Raw genomic sequence first — 11121 nt, forward strand, 5'->3', positions numbered from 1 at the left:
CAGCACAGGGAAATACATACAAGATCTTGTGGTAGCTCCCAGCGAAACAGAATGCGACAACGAATATACGTTATGTTCATGTGTAACCAAAAAATCGTGCTCTACGCTGGAATTAGACACGACGTTGTAAACTATTAACTCAAAATTTTTTTAAAATTCCGTTTCTTTCAGTTTGTATCTATGGATTCTGGAATGCTCATCAAAACTACTTCACGAGATTGGAAATTGAAATCACTACACTATACACCTTAAACTTACACTGTGTTGCATGTCAATTACATCCCAATTGGGAAAAAAAAAAAGAGAGAGAGAGAGAGAAAGAAGTAAAATTCCCAGGTGGGATGGCGTGGTGGCAGTGGAGGGACAAGTAGCAGTTAAGCGTGGGTGTATGTTGAAGAACACTACGTCCACATTACTTATTACACAGGGTGATCGTGAGGATCAACTGAGAAGGAACAGTTTAAAAATAAAGACAGAGCTCACGTAGGAACCGTTACTCCGTCCTCCAATCTCTACCACTCTTTGTGACACTTTTCATTTGGAAATTCAGGATTGAGGGGGAAGAGAATGCAAATCCATTTTGATTCAATCGTAGTAGGTGAATTGCCGTGTTTTATTTCAGTGCAATTTGCTAAATCATGCAGCCCAGATATTTCAGGAATCTTTTTTCCCTCTTTATTTTTTTAATTGGGATCTAATTCATATATAATAAAACCTACCCCTTTATAGGGTATGAAATTGAATAGCTTTTAATATACTCACAAAGGTGTGTACTTTTCACAACTCACTCCAGAACATTCTCATCGCCCTGAAAAGAAACCCTGAGCCCATGAGCAATCACTTCGCATTTTCCCATTCTCAGAAGCCTTTTCTAGTCTGGGTGCCGTGTAAGAAGCCTACAGAATGGAGCTATAAGCAAGGCTGATTTAAAAAAAAAAAAAAAAACACGCGCTCTGTGAGCAACTCAAACACCATGATGGAGACAAGCGCGCACACACGACTGTGACCGTGGTCGGGGGAGAGGGATGTTACAGGCGGAAAAGCCTTGCAAACCCACATCCGTGGCATCTGGAAATCTCCCCCCAAGACCTTCCCTCGAGCACATTACGACCTGGGTGGAACCTGAGGCAGGTCTCAGCTCATTGTAAGCAGATTTCTGACCTAAGGGGCTCCCTTTAAACACAAAGCAAGGCGATGCTCCCTGCACTCAGGTAAACTCGGGACCCTCCCTTCCAGGCAGAAGCTTTTTAACAAATGGGACACAGACGCCCCAAGAGGGGCAGAGTCTGGAGTCAAGCGTTGCGTTCCTGCGGCCACCAAGCACCTGAAACAGGAACCCGGCTTCCCTTCCCACCCCCTCTCCTGTCTGGGCCGTGCCCGCCTCCCTCTTCCACGTGGCTTCCTGCTGGGTTTTCTGTTGTGAAAAGCGGGTCTGGGGCTAGTGGACCAGGTGGCCGAGCAGTGGGCTGTAGGGGGCAGGGGCTCACGGGAACGGCAGGACGGCTAAAGCTCTCAGACATGCTAGGAGTATGGTCAGCAAGAAAAATCTATTTTAATTTTTCCCTGTGTAAGAACTGAGTGTTACTCTGCTGCATCTTGGTCAGCCCTCACTTTGTCTTTATAAATACAAAATATTTACGTAACGCCTTACCAACCCACGGTTCAGGAACCAGCAGGTCAGCAAAATGAAAAATGAGCAGCTCAAATGTATGCTATAAATAGGGATTCATAATTATCTTACGTCAAGACAGTATTAATGCCCAGAATCATTGTATTTTACAAGAAAATACACACATCTGCCAGAAGCTGGCATTTCATTAGCTCTACATTTGGGAATAATTTCTACTGTAAGTACTTAATATATACGTGTGTGTATAAACACGTGTGTACGTACACAGTGTGTGCCGCTTGTGTACACAGATACACAAAAACACGTAAGCACACGTGCACGGAAACACACACACACAGCTTTTGGCCTCTGAGGAGCCAACGATCAGTAACACGTGGGTATACGGTCTCCTTAAGATTAAAGATGACCAAGGCCTGATGCTTATTTCCCTGAAGACAGTAATTCATTCAAGACTGAAACACCGTCAGCATTTCAAACGCAGCAGAAAATCTGCTACAATCACCACGCTCTGAGCCGTGGATCCCAAAACGGAGGCACACTGGTCAACCAGACAGTTAAGGCACCTGCCTGTCATTTCTAAGAATCAGAGGACACTTACCGAATGTGTGCTGCTAGCCAATATTTTTTTTTTAATATTTCTCTAAGAGGGGCGCTCCCTTCGAAGTGTGTAACCACGACTTCCAGGAAGCAACTTCAAACAGCACCTTGAGTTCCACAGGAGCGCTGGCTGCTGGTTACACTTGGAGCGTTGAGGGACAAGGCTCCTACCCCACCCGCATACTCTCTCTCTCTCCCATCCTTTATTTGCTATTTCTTCCTCCATGATTTATCTGCTAGCACAGGACTCAGAACGTACAGGACTTCACTGTGCCCTTTAATATCTCCTACAAACCAAAATATGACGGATGGGAAGAAAGGAAAGAAGGCCAGGAGGAAAAATAATCCATTATTTCCTAGCATGAAAATTTGGTAATTATCTATGATAGAAAAAAAAAAGAAGTTTGTCTATCTTGAAATTATTTTAATTTAGAAATAGAAAACACCTTGGAAGAAAACAAATGAAAGAAAAACACAAAATTTACGGGCAAATTTTTACTCCGTGAGCTTCTCAAATCCTCATTTGTTCACGAATCCCCAAAACATACTTTTCAAAAAAGGTCTTCAGCCACCACTGTAAAAGAAAGAAAAATGGTCAATTTTGAGTACATGTAAGATTTTAATAATAGTAGTAATTTGAAATGAAATGTGCTGTCATTTTATGGAACCAAAACTAGGTGTTTGAGAACCACACCTACGTGACCCCAAGATCATACAAAAGAAACTGAACTTTATTTAACATCTTGTAACTGAAAAGGCCCCTCTACAGGGAGGCAGTGAGGCTGCTGGAACAGGCCTGTGAAAATTGAGAATTCTCACCCGGGAAACGTGCTTATTAGCAGCCTAACGTAACGCCTTTCTTAAAAAGATGAAAAATGCGAATCACAGAACAGGTTGGCTGGTTGAGAACTTTTTCAACTTGATGTACCATCAGCCATTTGAAGATAAAGAAAGCAGACTCAACCGCTGTGTCTCAGCACAGCCACTCACAAACCTGGTGCAAGACTGACAACCAAAATAACTCTTTTCTACAGAAGAACTGCTAAGTTTCAAGAGCACGAACATTAAAATTGTCTGCTGAGAGATACATTCTACAACTGTGCGGGGAAAGAAGGAAAAACAATTCCAGGACTAGGTAAAGGTAATACTCTTAAAATACTCCTGAATATACACTTTAAAGCTAAATAGTTTAAGTGCTTGTACCGTTAAACTGTGTTGCTGTAACTAAAATGCCCACAACTATGTAACTCCTTTAAATTATAACCCTGTGGACGTTAATTTTGACTGCTGTAATCGCACAGAAGAGGAAGAAAATTTCGTAAGGGAAAAATGTGGTTATTCAGCATAAATGAAAGAGAAGCTTGTGTCTCTATTAAACAAGTGACTTAGGCGCTTTCAAACAAAGGAGAAAACGTTTCTCTCAGTTTTACAGCCGTCATGGTGTATCAGGAAAAGAGTAAGTTTTCTCATAGCTGTTCACACAAAACGCCTTATTTGGCCTTCATTTTAACACAAAAATCATCTGAAGATAGATTTTTAACTATTTACACATCGAAACAATTTGGTACCAGAAGGAAAGGTTTCTAATAGTCCAAAAAGTATGTAAAGATAGATTTTTAACTCTAAAAAAAATCAAAACAATTTTATTACCAGAAAGAAAGGTTTCTAATAATGCAAAAAGTATCTGAAGATAGATTTTTAACTCTTTAAACATCGAAACAATTTTATTACTAGAAGGAAAGGTTTCTAAGTGACCAGCTCCCACAAGGTCACAGATCAACCGTCTCTGACTACTAACCGTCACACAAGGTATTTTGGGCCTGCTGCAAAAAATCAGAATGAAAAGAAAGCCAAGTTTGAACAACTTGTTTCAAAACCCTGTTGACAACCACTGGACTAATGAATCTTAGTCCCAAAGGCCGTGCTGAGGGTGGCTTGTCCTGAAAGGCACTTTGGGCCACAACTTGGACAATGAAATAGAAGATGCTCTAACACAAAGGTTAAATGACAGCGGACAGATTAAACATTCAACAATCTTCCCCAAGGGAGTCTAGCAGCAAGGAATTTTGACAGGGGCAACTTTCCATTCTTAGGCTAGAATCTAACCACCCCGCCTATTTAAGCCGAGGCGGAAGGAAATTTAACGTAGCGCTTATATGTGAGGAGCTGTCTGAGATGCCGGCCGCCGGCTAGAACACATCGCCAGGGGGCAGCAGGCTGTCGATACTGGATTTTAAGAGGGCGAGTGAAAACCAAACCGGAGCAGAGGGAGGAACGTGACTCAGAATGAGCAGCGTTCTCAACCCAAGCCGGAGCGAGGGAGCCAGCAGTCAGCACAGGCTCCCCAGCCAGCCGGCCTGGGCCCCACGTGCTGCTCCGTCACGGGCAGGAGGTGGTGTGCTACCTGCTAACCCTCCACGCCTCGGTTTGCTCATCTGTAAAATGGAAACAATAATACACATACCCTCGTGAACAGGACCGTCGGGAGGGTCCGAAGAGTCAACCTACATGAAGCTGCGTGGCCCGGGCACACAGCAAGTGCTCAATAAATGCTAGCAATTATTATTACCGTCATGGTCATCAGAACACTGTGAAGAGCCTGAAGCTGTTCGCTTATTTCAGCAAAATTCAGTGCTTTCCAGGGGCACACTGGACTCGGGTCACACTGTCTACGCGCGCGCACACACACAGAATGCACACATACACGTATGTGTGAATGTCACACACCAGTGAACTAACACCCCTAACAACCTAAGGAAGTACCTGGCAGGCAAGGCTGTCCGACCAGGGCCCGGACGCAGGAGAGCAGAGGCAGGGAGCGGGCTTCTCAGACCCTGCCCGCCTCCGTTTACCGACTGCGTGGGGCTGGCGCCCGGGATTCCCAACCCCGCTTCCACAGTTCCCGGGCCGGCACTCCTCACTAGGAGCACAACAGAGACTCCTGCGCAGGGACAGGGGACTCAGGACACCTGGCCCTTTCCAGGTCTAACTTTTCTATGATCCTCAAATACCGTTTTGCGGCACCTCGGCATCACAGGTGCGATAAACTTGCTCAAGAAATCCACCTGCCAGCACTCATCCGGCCACGTGACAGGTAGAAGACAACTTCCACCAGCGCGCAGAGTGAAACCCCTAGTGTTGAAGAGGTTTACGGTGACAAAGCGCTTGTAAATGATTGCTTCAAACCTCCCCATCGCATACAGTAAGCCTAGAAGGTACTGCCACCTCTAAATGGCTGATCAGGCGCAGAGATTAAACGAATATAAAAATCACAGAGCAAAATATAAACAAGAAAAAGATCGTGGTTTCCAGGGGGTTGGGGAGACGGAGGGAGGGAGGAACAGATGGAGCTCAAGGGATTTTTAGGGCGATGAAATTAGTCTGTGTGACACCATAGTGGTGGCCACATGTCATCATGCACTTGTCAAAGCCCATAGAATGTCCAACATCAAAAGCGAGCCCTCATGCAAACTGTGGACTTTGGCTGATAATAATGTGCCCGTGTTGGATCATCGATGGCACCAAAGATGCCACACTGACGAGGGATCTTGAGGGTCGGGTGGGGTGGGGAGGGCTCTGTGCCAACTCTCTGTATTTTCTGCTCAACTCTGCTGTGAACCTGAAACTGCTCTAAAAGAATAAAGTCTATTTAGAAAAAATTATAAATAAACAAATAAATAAAATCACAGAGCAAGTAACTATTGTAGCTCATACTAAGCCTTTACACCAAACTGCCCGAGACGGCCCGCTGTAACTGCACGCTGCCACAAGGCGTCCCAGCAACTTGTAATGAATGTAGAAAGAAAAGGCATTGAGAAAAGCATAAAGGAAACTCAGCGTTTGTTAGTTAATACACCTAAAGGTTAAGACACCCTCCCTTTAGTACCACTGGCTCATTACAATAACCACGACTTGACCTTTTCTATAAAATCACTGATCTTTTCTACAACCCGCGTTAAGAGCTATCACCCTGACTGAACAAGCTGGGCACAGAGAAGCGAGGTAAACTGCCCACGGGTGTGACAGCCATTCAGTAACAAGGAAGAGGATCTGCAGCTGAGCCATTTCCTCTGCATGTTAAAAATCTTGAAGACAAGTTAATACACTGCGCAAAAAGGACCTCGACTTGAATGTCCGTTCAGTGCTTGCTTTGTCTCACACCAAGTGCCACTCACTTCCCTGACCCTTCAACATTTCACTTATTAAAAATTATACACAGCGCCTAGCTCCCAGAGCAGCGACAGAGACAGTGTAAGCCATTAAATAAATCGCTGAGTTGCCTGGCACTTAATAACCATCAGCGGACCTGTCTGGCGTGAAAAAGCCAAGGAACACATCTGTGTATTAACGGAACAGCAGGCTGCGAACTCAAACGGTTTGCCTTTCCAGGATGCCCGAGATACTGTCGACTGCAAGGAAGTTTACTTACACAATGATGTTATTAATAGGAATATGGATCAGTTTCACAAAAAATCCGATGAATCCCATTATAGCAAATCCTATTGCTGTTGCCATGGCAATCTTCTGGAATTCTGGAGTTAAAACACAAAATGTACATTATTTTTGGCACTGTCACTACGGGTGGGAGCAAGCAGTGACATAGATACACTCACTGGTGTACATTTCTCCTGATAATAAGCAGACAATTTGAAATAAAACAAAGTATGACATTATTCATAGTAATTAAGTGGACTGACAGACTTTTTTAATTTTCTTATTTTATTAATATTTAAGGAAACATAAAAATAAAAATAAGATACTTAAGGAAACATGAAAATAATTTTATTATATTAATATTTAAGGAAACATAAAAATAGTGAATCTATCAGCAAGCAATAAAACATTTATCTCCCTAGCAAGTGACCAGACTACCAAAAAGAGATGAAACACGGACAGAATACAGTGTTTGTCTTAAAAATTCTGTAACATTGCTAAAGGTATCAATTATAAAGTCTCAGAACATAACTTCTTATGAACAACAGGCCCACCGTCTTTGATCTTATAATGAGGCCAAAAATAAGGCTTGAAAAATCAAACCGGGCACACTTTTATGTGAAGGTCGGCCCCTGGTAATGTTTCCATGTAATATTATTTCCTCGGGGAAGCTCTCCCTGTCCTCCTGACTTGGTTCGTCCTCGCATTATGTGCTGTCAAACATTCCTCCGTTTCTCTGCCATAACACTTACCACAGCCGTTAATTAAAAATTATAATGGTCATTATTCACTTATGACTATTTTCCCGCAAAGATTCTAAGCTCCAAAGAGCAAGGACTATTCTCTACTATGTTACATATTTTTATACACTATATATATATAATATAATACATTATATTATTTCTCTATTATATTCCCAGCTCCTACCAGCAGTCAGCCAGCAGTCAATAAACCGACAGAGGTAGACAAATTCTGGTGCACCTGTTAACACATGAGTTACGATAAAGAAGAAATTAAACTTCCTAGGTTGGCAACAACTAGGTTGTTAAGGCCCTTTTTTGTTTGGGGGAGTGTGAGCAGGGGCCGGGCACAGGAGGGAGAGCTGTGGAAGATTCTCCGGAGTGGCAATGCGGAAGATGCTAAAAACTGTAGTCATTAACTATCACGGAGGCAGGAGCAACGTGGAAAACAAGGCTGTAACAGATAATCATGTACCATTTGAAAATACATAAAGCAGAAAAATGCGTAAGGTGTACAACAAAGCGTCCAAAATTCAGGAAAAACGGACAAGATTAAAACACAATAAAGCAAAGTCAATCAATAAAAGTGCTGATGAACGTAATGCAACAGTTGTTAAACAGGAAGACACTAAAAGAACAGGCTTAGAAAACGCAAAGGCTTCATTTTTTCCCTCTCACTTCAAAGTCATCACCTTTTCTATCCGGTTTCGTGCATCTTTTAACCAGCCGAATGGAGTCCTTCACGAACTGCCGACTCGGCTCCACGAACTGCATCACCTGATCCATGACGCCTGCTTCAAAAAACAAAAAGGAAAAGATTTATATCACTGGCATTATGTGTTACACAGCAACGGCTTGCGGAGTTATACAAACGTCAATGAACCCATACCTGATATGGATCAATTTCATCTTAAAAAAATGCTTTTTTACAGACTCCAAGCCTCCATTGACATTAGTTTTGAAATCCCCAGCAAAGCATCGAAAACAAGGCAGTAAGAAAACAGGTCTTGTCCATGCTATTACCACTGACAAAGGAGGCGCGTTCTTAACAGAAAAGGGCTAACGTTACTAAAAAGTTGAAGACTGACAACAGGTCCATCCCTTACCCACTCTGCAGTCTTCCCACTGTTCCTGCTAAGGGGTCAACAGTGCTGGGACCCAGCAAACATTTCCTATAACCTGTTTGAAACTCCGCAGACACCGGTGTCTAGTGCAGCGAACGCCAACTGTGTGCTGCCAAGAGCCTAGCGCAGAGGCAAAGGGTACATGTCCATCTGATGATTCTAAACCATCGGCCACACGGTATTTTAAGAAAAGAATGTATTTCACGGGAGAGGTCTATCTATAAGAAATTTCAATATCACATTGGCTAAATTGAGATCCAGATTCTGAGGAAGCTATTAGCTAAGCTCTAAACCTTAAGGTCTGGACAACATCTTTTAAGGACAAAGTCCTACATATTTCATCACATCGATTCTTTTTTTCCTTTTTTAAATTTTTTTTAACATTTTGGGGTACTATTTATTTATTTATTGGGGGGAGATAATTAGGTTTATTTATTTTAATTTTTTTTTAATGCAGATACTAGGAATTGAGCCCAGGACCTTGGGCATGCTAAGCATGCACCCCACCACTGAGCTACACCCTCCCCACCATATAGGCTCTTTTGAGAAACCTATTACCCAACAGAAATGCCATCCAATCTGAGCTTGGAGAGCCAATGGAATGATAACTAATGAAGTCAGTTTATTACTTGTATTTTATTACATTTCTAGGGCTTACAACGGTGGCCAACACAAACACTCAATAAATGAATTACTGTTGAATTAATGGATTAATGCCATCCGTCAGAGGAGGTGGCAGCTCAAATCCCTTTGTGTGACATGTAGCCTGTCTAAGCCCCAGTTCCCTCACCCGGGGGGGGGGGCGCAGCCGGAACCCAAACGTATACAAACCCCGGAAGTACACTGAGAATTCTACAGACACCCTGGGTGACGTACACTGGGTCTCCCTGAAATACAGTTAATGGCTGCTTCCTCAGCATGTCACTCAATTCTGTTCAGACCCACTGGGCCTAAACCTCACAGATGCCCTGATGAAAGCGAAGGGCCCTCTCGCCACAACAAAGACATGCACGACCCCCAAGACCCCGCACAGTGTCAGGCGGGGACCCAGCAGCCCTCCGTGGCCTCTGGACCCGGAATCTCCATCAGCGCGCCCACCTCCCGGCACAGACCGCACGCCCCGGCACAGACCGCACGCCCCGGCCCCGAGGGGCCCTGCGCCGCCGCCGCCGCCCGCGTCCCCGGAGCGGGGCCCGCAGAGCCCGGCCAGGCCCGGGGCCGCCCTGCGGGGGGACCGCGGGGCGTGGAAGCTCCCCTCCCCCGGCTCCCGGGCCTGGGTCCGCGCCCCCCGACTCGGGGCCTGGGGAGGACCCGCCCACGCCCGCCGTCCCTGCGAGTCACCAAGGGGCCGCCCGAGCCCCGCGCTCCCCGGCCGGAGCCCCCCTCACCTGCCCGCCGTCGGCCTGAGCACCAGTGACACGTAGCACAGGAGCCGCCGCACAGGGGGCCGCGCGCCGGAACCGGAAGCCGGGCACAGCTACGACCCGCCCACCCCTCCGTTCATTGGTCCTTTAGGGAGACGTCGGCGCGCCGGCGCAGCCCGACGTGCGCCTCGACCCCGCTTCCGGAACCGGCACGCCGAGTGCGCGGCGCCGGCGCCGGGCGTGGGCGGGGCCCTCCTTGGCCTGGGCGGGGCGTGGGCGGGGCGTTCCCCGCGAGCCCTCCCTGCCCGCAGCCTCGCACGGCGCATGCCCGGTTGCCGCCACCCGGGTCATCTCTGCTGAACGCGTCCCGGACGGCGGCGCGTCGGCTCTGCCGGGCTTCGTCTCGGGCGGTGACCTCCTGGCTGCCCGTACCTTTAGTGCGTGCTGAATTTCGGTGCTGAAAGTGGACCTTGCCGGCAGCGCAGTGGCTTCATGGCCTCTCTTCCCCGCAGTGGCCGCCTTCCTCCGCGTCCGTCTTGGGACAGCGGGGGCGCTGAGCGCATCGTCCGGGATGCTGTCCGCCTGTGGAGTTCGCTGAGAATGTTATGAACCCAGGCATTCGGTGGTAACCTGTGTTTGCATGAATTTAGAGTGAATCATTCTTTGGACAGTCATTTAGGGAGCACCTCCTGTGTGTAACACTTTTCCTGGGAGCTGTGAATAACCTAGACACGCCATATTACGTCTATTACATATTATTACGGTCTAGTAAGGGAGTTCAGTTTAGGGAGGAGAACAGGCCAGAAGGCAAGATAATTACAAGTCAGTAAAAATTGCTATGTAGCAAATAAAAAGTGTTGTGGGGGGAGGCAGTGGGGTAAAGACAGGGGTCCTTTGGATGGTCACTCACTGTAGGACTCTAAGAAGTCACATGGGCTGAATCCTAGGGATGAAGAATTGTTCAAACACCCCAGCCTGTCCAGAATTTTTAAATTCTTGAAAGCAAGGCAGAGTATCCACATGTATGAACCACCTGCAGTGCATTGTATGGAGACTGTTAACATAAATTCCCGACCTCTGTCCCACTGAGACAGAATATCAGGATCTTTAGGGATTCGAAACCCACATTTTCTAAAAACTCAGAGGTTTTAGGTGCGGGAGTTTACAGCACTGAGAGTTCTGGCGCAGCTCTGGACTCAGTGCCATCACAGCTGCTCCTGGCTCAGGCTGAT

At 46.0% G+C, this 11121-nt stretch overlaps 1 protein-coding gene across 2 annotated transcripts; it reads right to left on the reverse strand.

Annotated features, from left to right (window-relative positions):
• Positions 1 to 2630: 2630 nt before the first annotated feature.
• Positions 2631 to 10040, reverse strand: SEC61G (SEC61 translocon subunit gamma). Of its 2 annotated transcripts, none has more exons than XM_072955544.1 (4): positions 9914 to 10040; positions 8094 to 8195; positions 6657 to 6759; positions 2631 to 2801 (listed from the first exon to the last, which is right to left on the reverse strand). In XM_072955544.1, the coding sequence occupies exons 2-4, from the start codon at positions 8185 to 8187 to the stop codon at positions 2792 to 2794; spliced, it is 207 nt and encodes a 68-aa protein (XP_072811645.1). In that variant the 5' UTR covers positions 8188 to 8195; positions 9914 to 10040; the 3' UTR covers positions 2631 to 2791. The 2 variants fall into 2 exon arrangements, with proteins under 2 accessions (XP_072811645.1, XP_072811646.1); XM_072955545.1 differs by having other exon boundaries at positions 8094 to 8192; positions 9914 to 10037.
• Positions 10041 to 11121: the final 1081 nt, after the last annotated feature.

The sequence above is a fragment of the Vicugna pacos genome, chromosome 36 (genome assembly GCF_048564905.1).
Source record: "Vicugna pacos chromosome 36, VicPac4, whole genome shotgun sequence".
Taxonomy (NCBI): Eukaryota; Metazoa; Chordata; class Mammalia; order Artiodactyla; family Camelidae; genus Vicugna; species Vicugna pacos.

What these genes read in the sequence shown, in the direction of transcription:
- SEC61G (XM_072955544.1), bottom strand. Translation starts at nt 8,187, where the DNA reads ATGGATCAGGTGATGCAGTTCGTGGAGCCGAGTCGGCAGTTCGTGAAG. An exon ending in CACGAAACCGGATAGAAAAG is followed by an intron (nt 6,760 to 8,093) that starts GTGATGACTTTG and finishes TTTTAACTCCAG; the next exon opens with AATTCCAGAAGATTGCCATG.